Source organism: Propithecus coquereli, unplaced genomic scaffold (assembly GCF_000956105.1).
Source record: "Propithecus coquereli isolate 6110/MARCELLA unplaced genomic scaffold, Pcoq_1.0 Scaffold56, whole genome shotgun sequence".
Classification (NCBI taxonomy): Eukaryota; Metazoa; Chordata; class Mammalia; order Primates; family Indriidae; genus Propithecus; species Propithecus coquereli.
Window position 1 is genome coordinate 1,589,430 of NW_012151507.1, and position 26,582 is coordinate 1,616,011.

Sequence of the window (26,582 nt, forward strand, 5' to 3'; positions counted from 1 at the left end):
AAATAGAAAAAATTAGCTGGGCCTGGTGGCACACTCCTGTAGTCCCAGCTACTCGGGAGGTTGAGGCAGGAGGATCGCTTGAGCCCAGGAGTTTGAAGTTGCTGTGAGCTAGGCTGATGCCACAGCACTCTAGCCCAGGCAACAGAGTAAGACCTGTCTCAAAAAAAAAAAAACACCCTTTTAAGAAGATTGACAATTGAAAATTTTTTTTAGTCACTTTTTCTCTCTAGACCTTAATTTCTTCATCTATGAAATTAGAAGAATAGACCAGATGATGTCTAAGATCATTTCTAGTTTTTACAATCCAAATCCACCCAGTGCAATATGAGTTATTGAATAAGAAATTCGTTTGAGATGATTGGTGTAACTGTTACACTGACCCCTTCACATGTAGAAAGTGTTTTTCTCTTCATATACTCATCAAGTTATCAAAAAGTATCCACAGAATTTGTTTTAACACATTAACTGCCATGAGAGTTGTATTTAACTCACTCTAGTTTTTTCCCCAGGGCCACGTGACACATATATAAAATATTACTTATGTATGTTCTTACTGTTACAATTAATATTGACAATTCTAAAAACATGGATTGAAATGAATAGAAGTCAGTAAGTTTCATTTTTCTATTTATGTTTACCTTTAAATTACACTTGAAGTTTTTATTCTGTTTTCATAACAAAACACTGTGGCCTCAAGGAAAATTTTCTCATTTTTTTTTTGTTTGGCCATCAAGGTATTAATCTGCTTTCTTTAAGATCTAGGTAAAAAATTAACTTTAGGGTAGGGAAATAATTAGCTCTTTCTATAAATATCATTGTTAGTGACAATTTAATCATTTTTAAAAGGATACTCATTATTAATAGAAATAACCAATTTCCGTTTCTTATATTTTGCTGGTTAAAAGTTTGGATAAAAATAATTATGAGAAGGAATAGAAAAAAGAGAGGATAAGTAAATATAAGAGTAGCTCTCGTAACAAGAAAACTGGTTCCCTCTTTCGTGTGAGCACCAAAAATGACAAAGTAGCAACTGCAGATAAAATGATTTTTAAAATCCTGATCTAAAATGCAAAGATTTTTGATGGTTCATTCTTGTGCATTCATTAAAAAATGTCATCATAACCATTCCAATATATTATATAGACTGTGTTTATATCTTTCCTTCTCAATTGTGTGAGCTTCTAATAGCTAATGAAAAAATTGGTAGTTTTTGTTCTTTGGGCATAAAATAAAATGCAAAGGAAAACAATTTATTTTTTCTATGAATTGTTTTATTGTCTTATAAAGCTAAAATGGGACAATTTTTAGAAAGTTCATCCACATATATATAAATTTTCATTATATTGTCCAAAACTGAGAAATACCATTTATTCATTTAGCTGTTATTAATTGCCTACTGTATGCCACGTACTGTTTAGCACATTAACTGCCATGTGAGTTGTATTTAACTCACGCTAGTTTTGAGCCCGGGGCCTTGTGAAGCATATGTAACTCACACATCTCTTTATCTTGGGAGCCTCGTGGTATGCAGGCAACTCAGGCTGCCATGCTGTAGCATACATGTTATATGATGGGTGGCCCCCTGGGCAAAGCCCTGCAGTTGGTTCACTCCGAAGGCAACTAAATACCTGTGCAACAAAAGACTCAATTCTTAGAAACAAATTCAATAAGTATATTGTGAGTCACATGCAACTCATGTGGCGTGCAGTATAAAAATTGATTCTAGCACCACGTGAGTCGCATATAACTCACAAACAACGCAACAAAAAATAACAAATTGTTCATTAAATTAGAAAGGATTGTTTTGTTTTCAGATTTTTTATTCTAATTTCATAATAAACTACTGGGACCCCAAGGAAAATTTTTTTTTCTAGTGTGGCAGTCAATGTGTTAAGACACTATAAATATAGCCTTAAACAAAGCAAAGTCCCTATACTCATGGTTTAAGAAACTAGAGGACAAAGACTCACATCAGTTTTTAATTTTACTATTTTCTAAGCCAATTTTTTTTTAAAATAAGAATAGCATAAGTCTTTGTTTTAATAACTCTGAATTGAATTTTCTTATAACTTACTTTTTTTAAACCTTTAGATAAAAGAAGCCAATTTCTGGGGTGCTAACTTTGTAATGAGTGGTTCTGACTGTGGCCATATCTTCATTTGGGATCGGCACACTGCTGAGCATTTGATGCTTCTGGAAGCCGATAATCATGTGGTAAACTGCCTACAGCCACATCCATTTGACCCAAGTAAGATGATCTTTTATAGGGCAAGGACTAGAAATTTTGTTGTGTACTTCGTCAGCTCCAATTTTCTCCTAGTTGTTAATATTGTAAGAATACTCCGAATCATCCTAGTGGGCACCCCTAGAGTAAATTATAGCTATACTTGGATTTAAAACAAAAAACACCTGTAATCTGCTTCTGGCAGAAACATAAGGAAATGGGTTAAAGTGTTTATTCTCCTAATATTTCTTCTGCGTTTTATCTGCCATAAGAGGTTTGGCAGGACTGAACTTTTTACTGCTTACTCTGAACCTCCAATCCTTTTCAGTCTTCACATATCTGAATTAATTTACCAGAACAAAAGAGCATTGGATGCCTTCTTTCTGAAATTGCCCATATATCTCATAAGAGAACAATGAATAAGACAGAAATTTGAGTGACTTCAAGATGGTCTTATAATTATGTTCTAGGGTAAGTTTTAGGAAATCTTCAAAATAATATTTTCAATTAACAGTTAAATGTATAGGCATAATTTCCATTCAAGCTCACTTTTGCTGTATACATACACATATGTATAATATATGCATGTCTGGAATTAATGGCATGTTTCTAAGCATTATATTAACATGTAAATTTTATTTCTAGTTCTAGCCTCATCTGGTATAGATTATGACATAAAGATCTGGTCACCACTAGAAGAGTCAAGGATTTTTAACAGGAAACTTGCTGATGAAGTAAGATGTTTATTATACTTATTATTTATAGCCCATATTTCAGTTTGTTCCTAAAATGCTTTCCTAAGAAAAATCAAAGCAGTTTATTATTAGTTGCTAACATAAAACAAATTAATGCAGTTGAGATCAGATTTTAAGAAAAATTAAAATAAAAACATGCCTATAATACTAGAGAGGTAAAATCGAAATAGTAGCTTGCTAATTATAATGTTAATTATTAGAAATACCAGATTCGATATAGTTTTAGAAAAACAGGTTTGATTATTTGTGCTATTATAATAAAGAATCACAAAAATATTTTGTCCTTTTAAGAAAATAATTTTTCTATAGCTATTCTCCATACTCATAGCCATTTTTCTATTTTCAGTTTTTCTTAAACAGGAAATGGGACTTTCTCTTTCAGAATCAATAGGTAACAGAACAAATTATTGGAGAATCTTTATTAATTATATTTTAAGATCTTTTAAGTTTCTTGTTAAAGCAGTCATTTTCAAACTAAGTTCCATAGTACTCTAGGTTCCTTATGAGATTAGGAGGGGAAGGTAGATGATAGGAAGACTGAACTCTGGGCATTTTCTCCCCAACTTCAACCAGAGTTTTTATTTGTGTGTTTCCATATAAGATATCTTACCAAATTGAGGGTCCATTGCTAAAAATGTTAGTAAGTTGGCAAACCACTACTGTAGACCAAAGTTGACAGTTTATTGCACAATTCCCACATACACTTTCATTCATTGAATAGACATTTATAAAATACTTAATGTATGTCAGACACAGTGCTGGGTTTAAAAAGAGAAAGGCCTACCCTCAGACTGGGAAAGACAGACATGTAAACAAACAACTAGAACATACTGTAGTGGGATCAGTGTCAGAGATGTATGCATAGTGTTTTGGAAGCCTGTAGAAAGAACAGCTAGGCCGGGCATGGTGGCTCATGCCTGTAATCCTAGCACTCTGGGAGGCCAAGGCAGGAGGATCGCTCAAGGTCAGGAGTTCGAGACCAGCCTGAGCAAGAGAGAACCCGTCTCTACTAAAAAATAGAAAGAAATTATCTGGACAACTAAAAATATATAGAGAAAAAATTAGCCGGGCATGGTGGTGCATGCCTGTAGTCTCGGCTACTCGGGAGGCTGAGGCAGGAGGATGGCTTGAGCCCAGGAGTTTGAAGTTGCTGTGAGCTAGGCTGATGCCATGGCACTCACACTGGGCAACAGAGCCAGACTCTGTTTCAAAAAAAAAAAGGACAGAGCTGTCTTTGTAAATGGGACAGATAGGATGAAAAAGTCTTCACAGAGAACATAAGAATTGGACTGGAGTTTGAGAAGTAGTAGTTCACCAGGCAGAGAAGGAGCAGAGGAGTATTTGAAACAGAAGGATCAGCGTGTGCCAAGTTATTATAAGGTAAATGAACCATCAGTGTGCCTGAGTGTATGTGCAAAAGTAGCTCAGCTGGACTCAAGATGTAGGCGGGGGCAAGATTATAAAGGGCCCTGTGGGGCACCCTAATGAATTGGGGATTTATTATCATATCATTGAGGAACTACTGATCAGAGTAGCATTTCTCTTCCTCTCATGCTCTCCTTTCTTTCTTCCTTTTTTCCTTCACCATGTTCTTTGCTTTTCCTCTTTTTTCCTTTGCTCATGATTAAACATTAGATCCCTAGATGTTGATGAGCGTTTATTTGGTCCTATTCTTGGTACTTAAGACAATTCATTGTTAACTCTTGCCACAAAGTTTATTTTTCAAGACTACTTTGCCTCAGTAAAGGTAACATCTTCTCAAGGGATCCAACAGACCCAGGGATAATAATTTAACTCTGTTGTGAAACACTGAAATATCAGTTCTGCAATAGAGGAAAATAATGAGACAACACAAAGTAGACTGCTTTGGGAAACAAATTACAAGTAAAAGCTAAATTGAATTCTTGAATGTTTTAAGTGGCCTCAAAGTTTGACCTTTGTCTTTCTGCCAATTGAAAGAGTGGTGTTCTCTGATCTTCCTCTTTTAAATGCAAGTTAAAGTAGATATTTGGCATTGAGTGGCCTTAAGGCAGAAATATAGACATCATACATATAAAGAATGAAGTAATTCCTCCTAGGACCTGCTAATTTTTTACTGTTTTCCTAATCTTAAAGAAAAAGATACAGTTACGCTATGATCTTTGACATGGTTGTTTAACTTGCCTTGTAGGTTATAACTCGAAACGAACTCATGCTGGAAGAGACTAGAAACACCATTACAGTTCCAGCCTCTTTCATGTTGAGGATGTTGGCTTCACTGAATCATATCCGAGCTGGTAGGAACTTTTTAAGTGTACTATTAAAATTTTTATATATTTGAAAAGCATGTTATTAAGATCTACTTTAAAGGGATTTATGAATTTCCTTAATGTCACAAAATGAAGGCAGCTTAACTTCTGAACTAGGATATTTGTGAATGCTTGATCTTAGAACAGTAAATTTATTTCCTCATAAAATAATTTCTTAAAAAATGGTCATATGAAAAGATAGTGACTTGAAAACTTTTTCTTAGAGTATAAGACCATACTATAAACCTTAAGTATGTTATAGTGAGTATACTTTAATAGTAGGTTTGGTCAAAATTAGTCATAGCCCAGACAAAAATAAATGTAACATGCTAAGAAATAAAACAGATGCCTCAGTGTATTTTTTTCAGTTTTTTTGTTTTAGATGATATACTGTGAGTTTCAGTTTCACAGATACACAAAAATGTATATATTACAAGTAATATTCAAGAAGGAATTGAATAATCTATATTCATTACAGTAGAAAAGGTCCCATATCCATTATAAACAAAATGTTTATCAAACAAGAGTATTTATCACTCTTCATTGATTTCATAAATTAAATTGTTTCATATGTTGTATATTATCTATCATTTAATGATAGTTACCATTTATAGAGTAACTACACTGTATCAGGTATTATACTAATCATTTCATGATTTATCTTCATTTATCTCTGACCCTTTACAACGTAGGTTAATTATAATCACTTAATCCCAGGTCACACAGCTGATACATGTTAAAGCCTGAATTTGAAACTAGCTTCCAAGCCCTTACTCCCCTTTGACCTATAAATTTCACTTATAGGAATATATTCAAGTCATTATTGTGATATGCAAACTTCTGGATTATCTGATCGCAAACAACTTTTCTAGCTCATTTACAACATTTCTTTTCTTCTCTAACCATTCCATTTACTCTGGTCCTCTTTGAATTTTGGGGCTACACCAAATACTTTCCCTCCTCAGGGTTTTTATAGTCATGCTGTCCCCTCCCATCCTCTTTGTTAAGATAACTGCTACTTATCCTTCAGGTCTGTATACGCAGTGGATTAAATATCACTTCCTCAGAGAGAGTGGGGAATAGAGAGACAAGTATTTAAGGCAAAATAAACAGCATATAGTATTTTTCTAAGCCCTAGAGGAGAGAATGTGTAACATTATCTGAAAAATTGAAAGACGCCTCATATGTTTATAATTAAAAGAGTTAGAAAATAATCCTTGAATTGAAAATATTAACTATACCTGGAAAGAAAGAAAATTTCAATTGATCAAAACGAAAAATAAACCTGGAATGTAAACAAAAAATGTTAGTAGTCCAACAAAATATTTTTGGAATACTTCTTTGGGCTCCTGTATTAAATTGTAATAACATTATAACATTTTTTGATCCATTTCAATAACAGCAAAGTAACCCTTAAAATTCATCCATTTGGATTTCAGATGTGAGAAAGCAACATTTTATAGAAAAACACTTGCTGATTATGACTCCTAAAATGTGCTTGCTCTTATAGAGTTTATCTAGTAGATGACTCTTTCTCAAGGATTTTCCTATAGAAAACTAATTCTTTTTCCATTTCTGCAAGAATCTATTTTAAACAGGTGCTAATGTGGCAGTGGTTTCTTAGCTAACAGCTACTATTATCCTTTGGTTTTAGGATTAGATAAGATGTTTTATAATATAAAAATTCCCTTTCATTTCTTTTTGCCAGCAATCAAAAATAGATAATTTCTAGTTGGTTTAGTCAGCTTATCCTCTTGCTTCTCTTATGCAAAAGACTAGATAGAATAAGAGAATTTATATTTCTGCTGCTTTTATCCTTAAGATATCTAGTTATTTGATGGGTCAGTTAGCTACTCTTTTCCTCTCCTTCCCTTCAGTGTTCTGTAGTCTAAGCACGATAATGTGTACATATTCAGGAGAGTTAAGAATGGACTTCGGTTAAATAAGCACAAGCCAGCCGTCAGATACCTCTGCCCATCCACTACTCCAAAAGTCTTCCTGGGAGGTCCAGGGAATAGATGTAAGATAGTTTCTTCTTACTGGAGCTGTGATTTTTAATGAAGGACCCTCTTCAGATCACCTTTGGGGCTTTTTAAAACTACAAATACTTGGGTCCCACCCCCTAAAGATTCTGATTCATTTTATCTGAATAGGGTTTGAGCTTCTGCATTTTTAAAAAGCAACCAGAATTATTCTCATAAATAATGCACTAATTCTAGTCTAGGCCACTTCTTGAGATGTAAAGGCAGTTATGACATCCCTAGAAGCTTTGAGAGGCTTTGGAAAGATGGTGTGTATGGATCATTCTGGAATCTTCTAGAATATCTTAGAATCTGATCACGTTACTCTGCTGATTAAAATTCTCCTGCGCCTCCACATGTTCTTAGGATAGCATCCAAATGTGTTAACTTGTCTTATAAGAACCCTGCATTATCTCTTGACATTCGTCCTTAATCCCTCTGGACCTTGGCGCAGGATGGCCATTGTTGCTCTGTGATGGGTTTGCAGAGCCTGTCATCATATCAGCTCATAGTCGCTTGTGAACTCACGCCCAAATTCACTCCATCAGCAAGTAATGTTCACTTCATTCCAGAATATGCCTAATATTTATCTACCTGTGGTCTCCCTGCCTCTACTCTTGCTCTCATACAATCTGATTTTCACACAGCAGCCAAAGGGATCCTTCTAAAACACAAGTCAGTAAACTTTTTCTTTAAATAGCCAGATTATAAATATTTTAGGCTTTATGGGCCACATGGTTTCTGTTGCAGCCACTCAACTCTGCCACTATAATGCAAAAGCAGCCATATAGTATGTAAATGAATAGTAGTGACTCTGTTCTAATAAAATTTTATTTACAAAAGCAGGCAGTGGGCTGGATTTGCCCATGGACCTTAGTCTGCTGAACCATTTTTTAAAATATAAATTAGATTATATCACCTCCTCTTAAAATTCTCAGGGGCTCCCCATTGCTCTTAAAGTAAAACCTAGACTTCTTACCCTGGTCTACAAGGTCCTGCATGACCTAAACCCTGCCAATCTCTGACTTCGACTCATTCCAGCTTTCTCCTGGCTCACTGCATTTTCGCCATTTTGGCTTCTCTTCATCAAACTCATCAAGCTTATTAGCACATTTAGGACCTTTTCACTTACTGTTTCCACTCTGAAAGACTTTGCCTCTAGAACTTCACATACAGTTGAGGTCTCATTTCCAGTGTCACTTCCTTAGACTGGTCTTCCCTGGTCACCCAGCTAAAGTTGCTTTCTGTGTCTTACTTCGATCTTCCCTCTCACTTTAGTCACTCTCTGCTCATTGCTTTATTTTCCTCAAGTACTTATCCTCTAACTTTTCATTTATTTGTTCTCTTATTACAGATTTGACAAAAAAACATTTGTTGTCTGTCTTCCTTCTGTAGAAAATAAGCTTCTAGAAAATAAGAGACTTAGTTTGTCTTATTTTGCAAATGGATGTTTAACCCCTAGAAAAGTGCCTACTACATAATAGTTGCTCAGTAAATGTTGAATAATTTGATAAATAAATGAACTTCTAGTATCAAATCTCTAGCTAACGAGTTTTATATTATTTATCTTAATAAAGTAAATAAATTCTTTACAAATGATAGCCTGAGAGAATAAAACAACAGTATTTTTTGGAACACAAGTTTCCTTCAGGGAATTGTTTTCATATCTCCACCTCCCCCCGGCAAACTTAATGTCTCTTCATATGATATCTTCCCCAGCCAAAAATAATTTTCTGAAGAACTATTCCAACAGAAAATCAAAGGAAGCTTTACACAAATGTAAACTTTATTTGCAAAAGAAATTCGGTGTTGTCTACTTTTGGAAAATCATGTATATAGAAGCAATTCTTATTTCCAGTTTTCATTTAAAAAATACCTTGTTCTTCAGACCTCCTTGGTCCATAATTGCCAACCAGAGATTTGCGTGTTACTGCTTTGTAGTTTTGCTACTTCAGTAACACTTTGTAAACAGATTTTATTTAATTTTTTCTTAGAAATTGGGTTTACATTTTGAGAGAGGTGGCTAGACAGTAGTTAAATGAGTTGGATATCAGGATAGAACAACTATATTCTGCCCTCCTCATTCCAGAAGCCACTGCGAATTATTCCGTGACCCATCATAGAGACTCTTGGCCCGCACTTGTCTCTTTAAGGCATGCCTTGGACTGCAGAGTTCTGACCTCTACTACACAGTCTCCGATTTAAAGGCTGTGACATTTTTTTCTTAACCTTTTATTTTCCCATCTTCATTTATAGTCTAACAACCAAAAGAAGTTTGGGTAAGAAGCCTACAAGCTTAGAAACAGGCTAATACTGCTTCCTCATGCTTCACTAACATGACAAAATAGATTTCTTGAAATAGTCAATCATACCCAAGATTCCCATTCATGCAACTTTTAATGTTTTGCTCTCTCTTGAAAGTACCTTACACAATAAAAATAATGATTACATTATTAGATTAGATTAGATATTTTAGATTAACATCCTTTAGATAGCCTTTTATTGGTCAGAAATTCTTCCACTGTGTTTAGATTCCTTATTAATCTAGGAAGGTCTATTCAAATCTTATTTTGTTCATTTATTTTACAAATGTGTATTAAATATTTATATAATGGTAATAATAATAACTAAAATTTATAATTAAGATTACAAATCTTACACACATAATCTCATTGGTTTGACATTGGATTGGAGTCTGCATAGAGGAGATTTAATCTAATTCATTTAGACATTAAAGATAGATTCCCTTCTGTATACTGTCCTTGGTACTGTTAACCTAGCATCCAGTGGGAGTGTTTAAGCCTTGTAGATAATTGATATTGACAGAGCAACTGAACTGTTTCCCTTACATCTTACCTTAATATTTCCATGTTACCTTAGGGTAGTGTTTCTGTGGCAGAAACATCCTGTTTCATCCTAGTAGTGGTAGTGATTTTATGCTGTTGCCTACTTCACGTACCCTATTGTAATATATCTTACCTTCATAAAACTTATATTCATTTATTCAGTAAACCTTATTGAACATCCTACATACACTAGGCTCTAAAGATATAAAGATAAAAAGAAATCACTCCCACCCTCCAGGAGCTCACAGTCTGGTCTGCGAGAAGACACGCAAACAACTATTACTGCAATTAGGATCATCATTATAAAGTTCATAGAGGATATTCCGGCTGGGTACAGTCACTCATGCCTGTAATCCCAGCCACTCAGGAGGCCAAGACAGGAAGACTGCTGGAGCCTAGGAGTTCAAGGCTGCAGTGAGCTATGATCGCACCCGTGAATAGCCATTGCACTCCAGCCTGGGTGACAGAGTGAGACCTTGTCTCTTAAAAAAATGTATATTCTGGAACATGGTGGGGAGGGAGTTCATAATTTTGTAGATGGGATGTTTGAAAAAGTCCAGAAAAAGTTTCACAAAGGGGACAATAGTTGTATTGAGATGAGTAAACAGAACCATTGTAGCCAAACAATGGACAAAAGTGTCCCAAGCAGAAGAACAGCAAGTGTAAATCGTGCAAACTTGAGAGAACATGCCGTGCTCGCTCACAGCAGTTTGTAATTATGTGCTCAGTTGAGTAACCTAGATAAGCTCCTTGAGGCCGGAAAGGACATCTGTTTTGGTCACCATTGTATCTTCAGTTTTTAGCATAATGCCTGGAACATAGTATTTAATTTTAAAAACTCTTTTTACAGAGTTACACAAATCCTCAGCGGTGGTCCCTACATTCTCTGTCACACAGCCGCCGCCTCATTTCTTTTAGTAGCACCTGATATGCACCCTTAGACCTAGAGTCCAAAGAACACTGTTCGAAAGCCAGTGCGGTCGAACATAATATATCAAGATCTTTAGGGGTGGGTTTCTTTTTATTATTATGTTTTAGAATTACATGCATATTCAAAACTAATAATACTGTGTTCTTTATTCTTTTATTTGCCTCTAAAAAACAACTTGTCTACACATAGTGGTGAATGAACTGATTTTTACATATCGATGTTTGAATTATATACATTTTAATCAGTTTTAAATAAAAGGCATTGTAAATTATTTATAATCATAATACTAAAAGTATTTCTTTTTGTGATCCTCATATCTGTGTTTTCCAGACCGGTTGGAGGGTGACAGATCAGAAGGCTCTGGTCAGGAGAATGAAAATGAGGACGAAGAATAATCAACTCTTTTTGGCAAGCACTTAGATGTTCTGAAATTTGTATCAGACATTTATTATATTTTTTTCTTTACAGAGCTTTAGTGCAATTTTAAGATCGTGGTTTTTTGGAGTTTTTCCCTTTTGGGGGGATAACCTAACATTGGTTTGGAATGATTGTGTGCATGAATTTCGGAGAGTGTGTAAAACAAAACTAGCAAAATGTTTTAAAAACTTTTTGCCGTGTATGAGGAGTGCTGGAAAATGCAAAGTGCAATATTTCCCCTAACCTTCAGATGTGGGAGCTTGGATCAATGTTGAAGAGTAATTTTCATTATAGTGAAAATATTGGTTCAAATAAATTTCTACACTTGCCATTTGCATGTTTGTTGCTTTCTAATTAAAGAAGTTGGTTGTTTTAAGATACCCCGAATTTGACTTTTTATTTAATGCCTTACTATTTTCACCCACATTTTCCAGTCTTTTCTGCAGCATAAGAGGACTATTTTTCTCTGTTCTTTTCTAGATTTAATAACCTTTCTATTTTGACTTCTTGGGATAACACATAGAAGGGCTTTTTTCATTTTCCTTTCAAAAAAGTACAGTTGACCTTTGAACAACATTGAGGGTGGGACATCGTCAAAAATCTGCGTGTAATTTGACTCCCCCAAAACTTAACTACTAATAGCCTACTGTTGACTGGAAGCCATACCAATAACATAGACAGTTGATTAACACATATTTTGTATGTTATATATATAATATACTGTATTCTTACAATAAAGTAAGCTAGAGAAAAGAAAATGTTATTAAAGAAAAGCATAAGGAAGAGAAAATATATTTAGTATTCATTAAGTGGAAGTGGATCATCATAAAGGTCTTTATTCTCACTGTTTTCATGTTGAGTAGGCTGAGGAGGAGGAAGAGGAGGGATTAGTCTTACTGTCTCAGGGGTGGCAGGAGAAGAAAATCCACATATAAGTGGACCCGCATAGTTCAAACCTGTATCATTCAGGGGTCAACTGTACTTTTTTTTCACCTCCAGTCATCATCTCTCATGATCAGTGGTACCTCATGACACGGGTACAGGAGTGAGGCTTCCAGCAGAAATCACTGGGAGCATCATGGGTAGTTTACATGTTAGCGCAAACGAGTCTTGAAGGCACTGGCTTCTGGCCTACCTCTGTCTCCAAATTCTGGATTTCACTGCAAGTTGCTGACCATCCAGTCTTCTCATTTCTGGTCTTCCTTAACTATAGCGTCCCCGTCCGTTCAAGTCATCTACGCGCAGGCCTAGTTATCATGTAGGTTATGACCTGAAACTGCTTCTGCAGACCTAACCCTTCCGTGATTCTCCCTCCCCTCTCCTAAATTTTCATTCTGTTGGCGTCTTCCCCTGAATCTAATCACATGCTCACATCTCTTTAATCCATTCACAAAATAAAATCTTTTCTCAATACTGAAGTATATACTTTCTAATTTCTTTCGTCCTCTTGTTATCCAAATGAGCATAGTAGCTTCTGGCTTCTTTTTGCTACTTTCTTGATGTCCATAGCCTTCAGAAGTCAGACCTGCCAGGTGGGAATGAGTTAGTTTGCTACCCCATGACACCTTGGAGGCAAAAAAGCAAGCATGACAGAGTGATGTGTCCACTGTTTAATGGTCCAAAAGGACGATTTCAAAGGCACACTCACTTGTGCTCTGTCTCTCTCTCTCTCACACACTCTCACACACACACACACTCAGCATTTGCTGTTACAAGTTTCTGGGATGGCATATAGATTCTTGCTTTTTGAGGGAAATGTCTTTGAGTTTCCAGTTAGTGAGCTCTTGGACACTGTCTTACTTGTGAAGGACAGAAACTAACCCCAGCAACTTCTCTGTGACCTACAATCCGGCCAGTAACCATCTTCACTGTACCTCCCTGCCAACCAACAGTTGGAGAAGAAACTGAATTACGTGCTTGCACTGATCATTGTACTCATCTTGAGACAGCCATCCAGTGCTGCCAAAATTATAACACTGATACAAAAAAGAAAATGTTGGGGTTGTCAAGGTTGATCCATGTGATACCTCGTCCGTCACCAGCAGCACCAGCCTTGAGCACACTCCGGAGGTGAGTATCAGACCATCAGTGATGGCACACGGTAGCTAAAAGGCAAGTGCCAATGCCAAATCTGATGGTCTGCCATGGTCATTCTCAACCTTGAGCCTCTCTATTGAGGCTTTTGTTGTTTTTGCTGTAACAGCTGCCCTTTTTTGTTGAAAGTAATATACCTCTTATTGCTTAATTAGCAGTTAGTTGAAATATTCCTATTATTTTCAAGAATCTAAATATCCTGGGCAGAAGGGACTAAGACTAAGACATAATCCCTCTGACTGGCCTCACAGGTGTAGCCAAGCAGAGCATCCCTCTCCCATACAGAGAACAGGATCTCTCATCCCCACAAGACGGCGGCAAGCCCAGAGCCACCTGCTGCTGAGAGAAGACAGGCTAGTGTTTTGTATAGAGGAAAAATAACTCCTCAGTTCACTCAGTAAGTTCAACTGGACTTCAACATCTCAACATCTAGCTCTTACCTGGACAAAGGCACACATGTATCTACATAGAAAACATGGCAAATGGTCAAAGGGATAAAGAAATCAGCTTTAGCCAGACAGGTCACTGCTTGATTTCTGGAAAGCACAAGGGTCTTTGTTTCTGGTTCCCAATTAGTTATGTGCCCTGCTCAAGCCATCTAATTTCTCTGGGTTTGTTTCCTTCTCCCTAAAGTGAGGATGATCATGTTTGCCCCACCTATGTGATGAGGGCTGTGTCGGGGCCACATGAAGCCATGGAGGTTGAAGGGCTGTACAGGACAATCGAAAAGACTGCAGTAGGCACACAATATGTTGTTTCTTCCACTTTAACAAAACTAACACATGTATCCTATAGAGGGGTGTTGGAAAGCTGACAGAACAGGGGTTACTGGAGGGCTCGGTGGGGTCAAGGAGTAAGTCTTTGGTAGGAAAAGCAATGGAAGAAAATCAAAATGGCGCTTGCCCACTCTGGCACAGAATGTGGATGGGGAAGAGAGGATGTACACATGGCAGCAGGGCCCATAGGGACTCTGGACTTTCTGCTCAATTTTGCTATGAACCTAAAACTGCTCTAAAAAGTTACTTGTTAAAAAAGAATTTGTCAGAGGAACTAGGTCCCCCTACCCAGAGCAGTGTTGCAGAGTTTTGGTATTGTTCATTGCTCAGTAGGGCATGTCAGACAAGCAGCCGGAAGGCAGCTGAGTGAATGCCATCTACACAGGCAGCATTAACAAGTTCTGGCCGCTTCCAAGACTCAGTGTCTGCGGGGGGCAGCCCGGAAAGTTAGGACTCACCTACCCACTCAGAAAAAGAAAGATGACTTTAGCCGTGGCAGGTCAGGGGGTCAAGGAACGGTGGTGGGTTTAGTGCCCTGAGGTGCTTCTGAGTCTCGAAGGTAATGATAATCTGCCACTTGCCCTGTCTTTAACTTCGATTATGGGATGGAAAATATTTCTGTATCTAGATAGACAGATACAGCACTGATGTTCATTAAACTTCCTTTAAAAACTTTGGGTTAGAGTGTTTCTTGGGCATGGTGAGAAGTAGGTCATTTAATAATACTGTACGGATTTAATTGCCTTGGGGACATTTATGAAAACCACCTAGATAGATATTTCCAGGTGACTTTAGTGTGGGAATCTTCCCCCCCCCGCCCCCTCCCCCAATTCTGCAAGTCTGCCCCTTCCTGCTCAGTCTCCTTCCTCCCTGTAGCCCGTGGGAAGGAGGCTGGCAACAGGGATGTGGCTGCAGAAAATAGGGAAAAGGAGAGGCACCCACCAAAGCCCGCAGATCACAAGTCCGAGTACAAATGCACAATTTCCACAGCTACACACGTACCAAAAACATTTAATCAGGTAAACAAAACTATTCTAAGTACACTTTTACTTGTTTATAAATATTGGTTTATAATAATCCTAAACTTTTTTTAATCTTTAAAAAAAAGTCATCCAGAGACTTCAAGTTAAATATATTTCAGGATTAGCTTGGTTTTTTGCTTTTCATTTTTTGAAGGTTGGTTTTTAACCAATTCTGCATCTACGAGTCATTATCAACACAACACAGGGCTCTGTCCCTTCAGCGTGCAGGCTCTTCCTGCCGCACTGCACTCTGGACGTGGCCGCGCCTGCCCAGGCCTGCGCTGGTCCCTGGGGTGGCTGTTCCTCCAGGAGTGCTGCTGGCCTGTGCTCGGTGGCAGTGGTATTTCAAAATGGTGGTGTCCAAAGGAAAAACACAAGTGGCTTCTAATTCCTAAGCTGTTAATACTGCTCAGGAAAATACTTTCGGAGGGAAATGAACACGGCTTATTATATTCTCCTAAAAATAACACTGACCAAAATTGTGCTCTTTGTAATCTTGTGCATATTTGAGTTTGCGCTTTGACATTTTCAAAGGAATCTTTTCAACATATTGGAAATACTTTGGAATCCAAAGTATATACTGGATACTTTCTGGTGAATCCAATCACTTTTCTTGAGCCTTCAGTGTTTTTAGGTCTGGCCAGTGGATATTAATTATCTCCCAAGCTCCTTGGTTTACAATAGTTCCTTATACCTATCTAATAAAGCCAGCTGGATTGTTCTGCTATCAATGACTTTTAACTATCCCTCATCCTGCTTGAGCCATAAGGCTTGCTCCTTCCTTCCCTCAGCCCATGGCCAAGACCTGGAGTTTGGCCCTGACTCTGACTTAACTCACTTTGAGACCCCAGACAATTTCCCTAGGCATCCTGGATTCTGTATCTCCCCTCTCCCCAACCCACAAGGATGGCATGGCTCTGCTCCTTCTTGTAGGCATACATGGCTGGTCACAGCCGTGTTCCTTTGCCTCAGGGTGGAGACCAATTTCCCTCGAAGCCTGGAGTTCCATGTACACTGTGGGTAGAGCTTGGACTCCTATCCCTGCCCTGCCTCCTCCCTCAGAGGCTTGGAGGATTACAGATTCTGTGAACCCAAGAGCCACAGCCAAGGAGTCACTCTGTCACTGCAAGACAGAGCTGTCCTCAACAACCATGGGAGAATGTCCCTTCTCGGCTGCAAGGAAGGTCAAGAATGAATTTGTGCTGTGATTTGGGACTCTACACGGGGCCCCGGGGTTCGACAGCCATTTAGGGCAACATTTAGATTACCTTATCTTTGTGCAAACAGGCCAGTACTGTGGAGGATGGGCATTTTTAATAGAAAAGGCTCACTTTTGCTCCCCCAAACCTCGAGTTTCAAAAGCTGCTTAGCCTTTCCTCCCTCCTCTCTATTGCCTTCCCCTCCTGACCGCATCCCTTCGTTCTCAAAAGTCCTTTTGTGCCGTACAGCAAACATGACAATTCCTATGGCAACAACCTTTGACACCTCCAATCTAGGATAACGGTTACCTTTTTAAGATTCTCACTTCTTGTTACAAAGATCCCTGTAAAACGAGAACTGCACTCCTCCCTCACGCAGTTGCCGAGAAGAAATGCCAGGGGCTCCCAGCTCCTGCGCTGGGTGCTTCGCAAGGATTTCCTCGTGTAATCCACACAGTCAGCCTCGAAGGGAGCCCTTCCCGGAATACTAGGTGTCCCCACGTAGAAAGAGATTACCAAACCTCATTTTACAGATGAGGAAACCGAGGTGCAGAGACAGCGAGTAACTTGCCCAACACCCAGCTAAGAAGCGGCAGCGCGGGATCCGAACTCACCACCGCACCACACTGGCGCTATTCCCGCCACATCACATCTGCACTGAAGTGAATGAGACAAAGCACTTGGAAGTACCTAACAGTGAGGTCCAACAGGTCAGGCATACAGCAGGCACTCAACACGTGCTAGTCCCTCGCCTCCTGTTTTACAGCCATGTCACCCTCACAGCTCCTTCCAGACAGGACACAGCCAGAGCTGAACACTTGAATGTGTGCTACGGTCCATCCAAAGATCCATCTCCGGTCTGCAGGCATCTGTCTCAGACACATACTGTCTGCGTGGGAAAATATTCAGAGTGTTAAATCTAAACAGACTAACAATCTCTCATTGTATCAAAGAGATTTTCCTCCCTCTCCTGTCCCAACCCAAACTTCCTTGGCCTGTTGCAAACATTGAGTTAGGCTCACTGGTTGCTCGATGCTTTGCAGAAAGATCACACAGCCACTCCTCAAATGAGAGTCAAAGAACATTGGCACCCGATGGCCCTGGTCTGACGCTCCTCAACTCTGCTTCTCCAGGAGCAGTGGTTTGCTTGAAATCACACAGTGGAGTAGTGGCAGCACCTGTGAACCCGAACGGGGGTCACACACGTAAGGAGGTTAAGCAGGGGGTCCAAGGTCACCCAGGCTGAGGACTGCAGTCATGGCAAAGGCGTGCGGAGCAAGAAGCAAACACGCTTTCAGGTTTCTCCTGGGCTCATCACAGCCACACTGCTGCCACCTAGTGTCTAAGGCCCTGAACTCCAGTCTTGGTGCCCCTAGCCAGGAAAAAGGCTACGTGTTGAGCTGTGTGCCCTGCAGTGTGGCCCTCCCAATGCCTTCTGGGTCAAAATAGCCCCAATCCTGGTAGCTGGTATCTGTGGCACAGCACAGGGACCCAGGCAGGTGGCAATCTCAATGCAAGCACTGATGAGCAACAGCCCTAAAGTGGTCGCGTCAAAACCAGAAGACACAAGACCAAGGTATTTAAGCCAACAAGTAACCAAATGTCCCACCTGCCACTGTCCATGGGGTCACCTCAGGACAGCCTCAGGCCTGCCACTGCATAGCGGTTTACAGCTAACGAGCCTGAGTTTAGTGGGGGAAGTTGGGGGTTTTGACCTTCTACACTAATGGCAGATGTCCTTAAAAATGCCTCTACGCGTGGAGGTTCTCTGTTCCCTCCCTCCCCATGCCCACTCCCGCTCTCAAGCTGAATCAAGGAAAATCCGAATTTCTGAATATGCAAAATATGGTTCTAGCTGCCAAATAGCCTCCAAGACTTGGCTCGAACTGTCACCTACCTCATGGAGCCCTAACTCCCTGTTTGGAAATATCCTACTGTCTCTGGAGCCACCATTCTTTCTACGATCACCACTTCTCTTTGCCATTTATTAGAATCTGTACTGCCCAGGTCTCTCTCCTTGAGTTGCAGTGAACACTTCGGTGTTACTGCCCACGGCGCCTAGCTTGGTGCTTTGCACACAGTGGGTGTGCAGTGTCTGGTAGGTGATGAAATGAATGGACTTCAGCTAAAAAAAAAAAAAAAAAGGAAACAATGAATCCTTTTGTGAAATGCAGTCTTTCTAGATTGGCTTAGATTAAATCCTATTATATTCCACCTAGTCTGGGGTCAGCCAATGGGGACTTGGGGAGGCCTCAGGATTCCCTCCCTAGCTCTAGCCCAGCCTAGTGCAGTCAGGAGAGCACGCTCCCACCCCCCGGTTCCAAGCCAATTTCCTGGCGACCCATCCCAGAGGAAAAGGTCTCTCTGCGCTATTCTACCTCCGTACGTACTAGTTGATCAGAAATGTGGTCCCTTCAAAAACTAGACAAGTGCTAGAAAAAATATATATACAGAATATATATAGCAAACACAAACCACCCTCAGCCTCAGGAATGCCACGCAGCAGTGGGAGCAGAGTCTCCCACTGTGCACTGACCTGCACATGTCATCAGCAGAACCCACAGGTGAACGTGCCCTCTGCTCCTTCCCACTGCCGCTCAGAACCCGGGCCAGGGCCTAGCACGCGGATGACCTAAACAGGTGTTGTTGATGAGTTCGGTCGCCACAGGCAGCAGGACCTCAGGCCTCAGGAAAGGTCTTTTGTAAATTGCAGACCAGGGTACGAGCCAACCGCTGTTTCTGCCACACACAAAAAAGACACTACCCCACCAGGAGGTAGCTAGATCCCAAAGAAAGCAACACAAAGGTAATTCACTTTCTAGAACAGCCGCCTAGTAGCAGGCACAGCGAGATCTCCTTGGAATCTACCCTCTGCTGACCAAGGCAGAGAAAGTCCTGAACTTAGATTATTTTGTCCCAGGCTGAAGGGCGGACACAAGGGGGGATCCACCGGCCACCAAAGTCACCACAGCAATTACTCCAAGCCCAGACTTCAATGGATGCTCCGACTCAAAGGGGAGAGGAGTGCGGTCTACCCAGACAAACCACATTCCCGCTGTTCCGCCTCCACTTGAGGCGGTGACCTTCTCCCTCCGCTTACGCATCTTGGTGGCTGGCACTCTGTCCCGACTGTGCTCTAAACAGACAAGTCAGACGAGGACACACTTCATATGTCCACCAGCAACTACACTCAAAAGTTATACAAATATTGGTCCATGGGTCTACTTTTGGTTTTTTTCCTACCTCTAATTTACAAATTCAGAGACTATCAAAGGTCAGAGCTGGAAATGATCTTGGAAACCATTCAGTCCAACTCCCCACTCCCTTTTCCCATTTTACAGAGGACCTAGAGAGGTGACAAGATGTCCCAAATGACACGTGTGCACACAAAGGCAGAGCTGGGCCAAGAACCAAGGCTGCCGACTCCGGGCCCAGTGCTCTTGCTGTCCTGTCTATGCTGCCCTGGGCTGTAATGAGGGAGTCTGCCCTGCGGGACTGTGGCCAGCTATTTTCACTGGTCACTCAAACGGCACACACAGCATCTACTCAGTGAGGCTTTCCCATGGGAAGGGACTCCCTTCAATAAAACAGTATGTTTCCCGGCCGTGCTTGGCACAACGGCCCCATTTCGTCTGGGTAAAACAGCGGTATGTCCTAACCCAATGGATTCTTTTTCATTCTGGAAATGAACCCACCTGGTACCTGCCCCCTCCTCCTATCTTATAGTGGTTTCGCCCTTCTTTTGAAATACCAAAGAATTTGTCAGTAGGGAAAGGGGGCAGGTGGGCCCCCAACCTCAGAGGCTCATGGGCTGTCCCTGCGAGCACCAACAGGAGGCGACCTCGAGGGCCAGCTCCTAACCAGGACAGGCGGTGTGGGAAGTCGCTCTGAGGCGCTCTGCTCCTGGTGCCCTCTCTGTGGGCCCCACCGAAGCCGTGGGGCTGACGCTCTGTTGGGAAGAACTGCGGTGCCATCCTCCAAAGCGCACTGGGAAGGGATCCCCTCCTGAGGCCTCGGGGACAGCATGTGGCCGGACCCCCAGGACACGGCGGTTTCCTTCCAAGCCCACGGTCTCTCGTCCTCCTCTCAGCCCCACCTCCCCAAAAGCCAGGGCCACACCGCCACCTGCTTTTTTTTTTTTTTTTTTTTTGCTTTAGATGCTTCCGGTTCCATCACTGGGACCTCCAAGAAGCCCGTGGTCTCAAGGCGGACACTGAAGTCAGGGGCTGCAGACATTATTTTCAGTCCTTTTCCAGGTGGTTGCACACCAGACGTTTCCGCCCGTGTTGGGCCCACTGTGCACAGTGCAGCCCCCAGGGCACTGGCACAGACGGTGACGGGAAGCCCTCCACGGCCGGTGTCTCCACTCCAGCCCCAGCCCCAGTGCACCCCGAGGCCTTCATCTCTGCTCTGCAGCCAACACGTTCCCTTCTTCGATGCTCTGCAGCTGGAGCCTCTGGCTTGCAAGAGTCCTGCTGCCCCGACGGCCCCCGAAGGCAGCCCCCGGGACGGTCCGCGTCGCAGACAAGACCCCTGGCAGAGCCTCCTCCCCAAATAAGTTGATCTTGGCTTCAGCCTCGATGGCTTTGGCCAGGCTGGCTGCGTAGCTGTCCAAGGACTTGTGTACTTCGGCTTTCACGTGGAGAATGGAGTTCTTGGCGGCCTCTGAGGGAGAAGGCAGAAGAAAGGTTAGCGGAGGAGACAGGACCAGCGACTACCCCGGAACGTGCCAGCCATGGCTCAGCTGCCCCGGGGAGGGGACGCAAATGGAGGGCAAGGGCACGGGTTTTGAAGTCACAGTCCCTAGGGTGAATGCCTTGACTCCCCGACTTTCTACCTGGGAAATCTCAGAAAAGTGATTTGATCCAGCCTCAGTTTCCTCAACTGAAAAGAGAAGGTAGTAAGACACCTCTCATTTCACAGGGTTACTGTGATCATGCAGTGAGATCATTCTTTCTAAGACGCTTAGAAAGGCCTGATAAATACTTCCTAGCATTATTCATCAGAATTTTTAAAGTTTTACATCTTTGAAAGAGTCCGCCAGTCCTTTCATTCCCTGAAGCAGTGTAAAATCCACAGCTACAAACTTCCAAAGCTGAACATCATCTCTCTCTCCCCACACTCGCTCAGAGCTTCCCCACGGTCGTGGAGAACCTCAGGGCTGGAAGCGACATTAAAGGTCCAAGCCCCCACCGAGGATTAGAACCGCTGACAACTAAAAGGACGGAAGTGAGGGAGGGAGGAGGCTGTTCTGTGTCGCACCCACTGCTCTGTTATTATTAGTATCAGCCTCACTGCCTATCTGTGTGGACGTCGGTGGGGAACAATTTCCCCTCCTCCTCACATCTGGAGAGTGGGCGACCTGCAGGCGGCAGTCCAAGAGGGAAAAGCGTGGAGGGACCTCTGGCCTCCCTCTGCCTGGCCACTCACTCTCGGGCAGGGGACTCCCCTGGCAGGGCCTTGCTGTCTAACTGCCACCTCCGCAAAGCAGGCACGATGGGGCCAGGGGGCCCCGTGCGGGCTGGGGTTGGGGAGGGGTTCAATTCACGTGCTCTGTGAAGGGTAATACATTATAAGACCCATGAGGCTGGCAGCCCAAGCTCTGTTCTAGAATCCGCTTTGCCAGTGAAGTGGGTGCTCGGACATCTACCTCTCCGACCTCGGCTCGTTCTGAGCTCAGGGAGGGGCGGCAGAAGAGCTGTGATTAATTACGAACCTAACTCCGACGGGCGCGTTGACTTTCGCAGTCGCCATTTCTGAAGAACTTAGGTCTTAAAGTCCCTGCACTCGCTGCCGCGCCCCCAGCCCGGGCATGTCGGTGGCTGTCCTCACCGGTCTGTGGGCAGCCTGGGCGGCTCACTCATCACCCTCCTAATTAGCAAGTTCGAGAGGCGACAAGGGTGCTGGGGCTGAGCCGAGAGCACGTGGAGTAGGAAACGCAGGGGCTGGACGACCGCAGGGCCGTTCCCCTCGCGGGACTCAAGAGCCATCGCAGCTCAGAAAGGGCAACAGACAAGCAAGGTGGCAGCTTTTGCTCCAGGAAGGTATTAATGGATCCATTCACCGGGCCATTATTTCACTTTCCACAGGGGGAAACTGAGGCTCAGAGGGCGCAGGTGCAGATTTATAACCACGCATCACCCGCCCGGGAACGAAACTAAGGGAAAGGGCTCAGCGACCGTTTTGTCCACCAGGCAACCTCCGAGGGAGGAGACGTGACCCAGAATCTGGGCTCTGTGTGGGGGGAGCCTGGAGCCACTGTCCGTCCAGTCTCTGAGAGTCGTGCCGAAGGACTCAGGTGACACCCGCAGGGCCGGGAGGAATCAGGGGGTGGGCAAAGGCCACGGCTCTGGGGTGAGGCGGGGCTGAGCCCAGGGATTTCCCTTTGATCCTTTCCTCTCCCCTGTTCTCTTGAAGCCATCTGTCACAGAAACCCACCTTTGATTTGTTCCACCTCATCCTCAAATGTCACCGAGCTCCTTCTCCTGGGTGGGCAAGTACAGTGGGAGGGAGGGTTGTCATCAGAGGTGTAGTCCTCAAGCAGCATCACGTCCGTCCCTGCAACATAGGGCCGACTGTGCATACGAACCAGCAACACGAGGTCCCCCCACTTCTCCCCTCCCGCGGCACCCCGGCTCCCTCTCTCCCCCCCTTCAAACCCGTAACCAGGGGCCCTAACTGCCCCGTGGCATCTGCCCAACGAACACCTGTCGTCCTATTTCATGGAGTCTGCAGACAGCCAGTGGGCTGCTTCAGCCACATGGAAACGACGGTAACGCCACCCAGAGCAGGGGGTCATGAGCCGCAGGGAACGTGACCCAGATGCTGGAGTCTGCCAGGCCCGTGGGGAGGGGAGAGGGAGCAGGCCGGGCGAGGAGAGGGTCCTGTCAACAGGAACTCTGTATCCTGAGCGATTCTTCTTACCGTCTGAATTTCTATCTCAATCAAGATATGCTGCACTAAATAAACATTTACAACTTGAAAATGCAAAGTTCCTTGGGGATCAAAAAAGGATTAAAAGTATACTCCTAAAAAAGTGGGAAAATTAGGGCAGAGAGTCAAGGAAGTCGCATCAGAGAGAGCTGGGCAGAGTAGGCCGGTGGAGGGAGATGGGGACAGAGGGCAGGGAGTGCCGAGGAGGGACTGTCACTCAACGGGGCCCCGCCCGACACTGGGGCCAATGGTGGGACCAGCCTTGCTCTCAGCTCCGGCTCTCACCCAGCAAGGCCTTGGCGCTCAGGACACAGAAGGAGGCCCGGAGCTCCCCCCGTGCTGTTCCAGAGCGCCCGGCCAAGCCTCTGGAAGGAGCAGCCCTTTGGAAGGCACTGGAACATGGTGCTAAACAGACCTGGGATCTTCCCACGTCAGTGAAATGCGGATCCCCACTCACCCCGCCTCTCAGAATCATAGCGAGGATTATGAGTCGAGATACGTAAAAATTTAGCCCAGTGCCTGGCACGCAGCAGGGGCTAAATCGATGGCAGTCACTAATGGGGACACTAATAGATGGCAGGGCTGACACCCACGCCCAGGTCCTGTGACCCCACAGCCCGCGTTCTTCCCTCACTGCTTGGGCATGGCCACCTCCCACCTGCTCTCGGGCTCCGCCACCCCTTCCACAGAGCAGCCCCGGAGCCCCCTGCCGCCTCCCTGCTCCGCGTCCCCGCCCCACTCAGAGAGATGGGGTAGCTCAGAGGCCCTGCTGTGTTCCGCTTGCTGCTTCAGCCCCGGGATTGAACCCCGCTCCCCTCCCCACCCCACCACACCCCAGCGCAGGGACAGACGGCGGCCCCAGGATGGGCAGCGGAAGTGGCCAGGAGCCTGGGCTCTTCAGCAATGCGAAGCTGCAAGACCCTTGCACCTCTGCCCACGTGTGCCTCACCCAGGGCCGTGTGCGGTTCCTGACGGCGCCCTCGGAGCACAGGGTGTGGCAGCCGCGGCTCCCCACGAGTGCCCGGAACAGGCTAAGGGAGGCTGGGGGAGGACCGTGGCGGAGATGCGCTTCTTCAGGGAGACCGAGTTCATCTCAAAGGGCGCCAGAAACGAGTGAGGACCAGGCGAGCTGGCCTCGCTGCAGGCGTCCTCCGTGCCAGGAGCGGAGCCGGTGCTTCACGCTCCCCAAGCCTTCCCATTCCCACAGACAGCGCCCTGCACAGGGGCCTCCCCCACTTCACAAGCAGGGGAACTCTGTTTAGAAGGAGATCATGCAGCTTGCTAGGATGCCACGGCTCCCGGACGCCCCCTGGAGACTGAGGAGCGGGCTGACCCAGGCCCGTCCAGGCAGTGGTTACTGTGCCGAGAGTGACAACTCACTCATTTAGCACTGGACCACGCAAAGGCTTCGCTCACCTTCCACCGCACAACTACACCGTGTGGCTCAGAGAACAGGAACTGAGATGCCCACTTTATAGAGGGGGAAACTGAGGCACAGAGAGCTGAAAAGTCAAAGCCGAGACTGGAAACCCAGACTCGTGGTCCCTGCCCCGGGCCCTTTCCTCCCACCACCCCCGTGGGAATTGTCCCTCCACCAGCTCCCGCACCTGCGTCGGGGAAACACACAGGTGAGAGGCTCACGAAGCACGACGGTACCTGAGTCCTGAGAGCAGCTGAAGCCAGTGTCCCCGGTGCTGCTGCTGTGCCCCAGGGGCTGTCCGCCTGCCATGAGCGCCGTGAGGTGCGGGGACAGGCCCAGGTCTGAAAGGCAAAGTTGGCATTGAAGGCGCGACCACAGCCCGCCGAGGCAGCTGACCTGCCCATCCGGGCTTCCCCGCAGACTGCCCCCTCCGCCTCCTGCCCTCCTGCTCGCTCTAGTCCCCCCGGCAACGCTTGCCCCCAGCCCCTGAAAGACAGGCCACGCCAGCTGCTCCGCCCCACTCGCCCCTCGCTCCCGGCCCAGCGTGCGGGGCTCGCCGGGCTCCCCAAAGGGGAGGCTGCCCTGACAGTGTCAAACACCAAGAAGGCAAGTGGGAGCCGAACAGTCTTCACCTCCTGAAATCCGACTTGAACACCAAAAATGGACTTTTTTAAAGAGGCTTAAAACCCAAAGGGGAGAGAATTTCTGGAAGCTGGAAAGCAGACGGGTGAGGGCAATGAGCTGACGCAGGAGCGCGAATGGCGCCGGCAGTGGGGGAGGCCCCGACAGCTCGGGAACCGGGGGCCCAGGAGACAGAAAGTCCCCAAGGGCAGCAGCTGGGCCCCTCCCCTGCTCTCTGCAGTCTGGGCTCCGGGCACCTGACCTCGTGTTGGTAGGAGAGTGGAGAGTGACCCGGGGCACAGCTGAGGCAGGCGACACGGTAAAGACTGAGGGGACAGTGAGAATCCACTCGTCCCTCAGAGGGACCCTGGCCCCTGGTCCGCGCAGCCTGGGCTGGGCACTGGAGAGCTCTTCCCCGGGAGAACCCGCCCGCCCCTGGAAAAGACCTGCAGATCCCGAGAGCGGGGAGCCGGGAAATGGCCCTGCCAGGCTGCCCCGCGGTCACGGCCGCCCCATGCTCTCGCTGCGGGGCCTCGTCGTTAAAAGCGAAGGGGTGCCCGCCGACGCGAGGCATGCGGGGAAACGTGCTAGCGTAAAAGACAGGTGGGAAGAAAAGAAAAAAGGAAAATGGATCTCAAAAGAGACAATACAGGCAGCTTGTAAGAAAGCAAAACAAAATTATAATTGGGTAACCTCAGAAAGCAGAGAAAATAAGGAATCCACAAAAAAGAGTTGGAGGCTATAAAAAGGGGAACATGGAGATAACACAAAACTCTGAAAACCTAAAAATATAACAGAAAAAATTAAACCCCTCAGATCTCACGAGGAAGACCTTCTGCCGAGCAGACTGAATGAGAGCTACACAAAGGACCATCTCGCGTCCTACAGTGCTCTCACAGGTAACAGAGACCTCATTCTTCACTCGCACCCTAAATCTGAGGGCACGAGGTACCAGAACATACTCTCCCTTCTTCCCTGGTGCCATGGAGGAAATGTGGCAGGGGAGGAGCCACCGCAAGCTTCTCTCAGAACCTC

At 44.5% G+C, this 26,582-nt stretch overlaps 2 protein-coding genes across 3 annotated transcripts in view; one reads left to right on the forward strand and one right to left on the reverse strand.

Annotated features, from left to right (window-relative positions):
- DCAF6 (DDB1 and CUL4 associated factor 6) overlaps positions 1-11,865 on the forward strand; it is a 183,439-nt gene extending 171,574 nt beyond the window's left edge. Inside the window, exons 14-17 of the mRNA XM_012657706.1 lie at positions 2,092-2,248; positions 2,870-2,958; positions 5,150-5,255; positions 11,396-11,865. Coding sequence (XP_012513160.1) covers positions 2,092-2,248; positions 2,870-2,958; positions 5,150-5,255; positions 11,396-11,460 — 417 coding nt within the window. The 3' untranslated portion in view covers positions 11,461-11,865. The remainder of the gene's footprint in view (positions 1-2,091; positions 2,249-2,869; positions 2,959-5,149; positions 5,256-11,395) is intronic.
- Positions 11,866-20,723: 8,858 nt separating this feature from the next.
- Positions 20,724-26,582, reverse strand: part of GPR161 (G protein-coupled receptor 161) — a 43,303-nt gene continuing 37,444 nt past the window's right edge. For both annotated transcript variants that reach the window (XM_012657741.1, XM_012657742.1), the window contains 3 exons: positions 25,163-25,267; positions 23,012-23,131; positions 20,724-21,238 (listed from right to left, as the gene is read on the reverse strand). In XM_012657741.1, the coding sequence (XP_012513195.1) occupies positions 20,973-21,238; positions 23,012-23,131; positions 25,163-25,267 (491 nt within the window). In that variant the 3' untranslated portion in view covers positions 20,724-20,972. The remainder of the gene's footprint in view (positions 21,239-23,011; positions 23,132-25,162; positions 25,268-26,582) is intronic.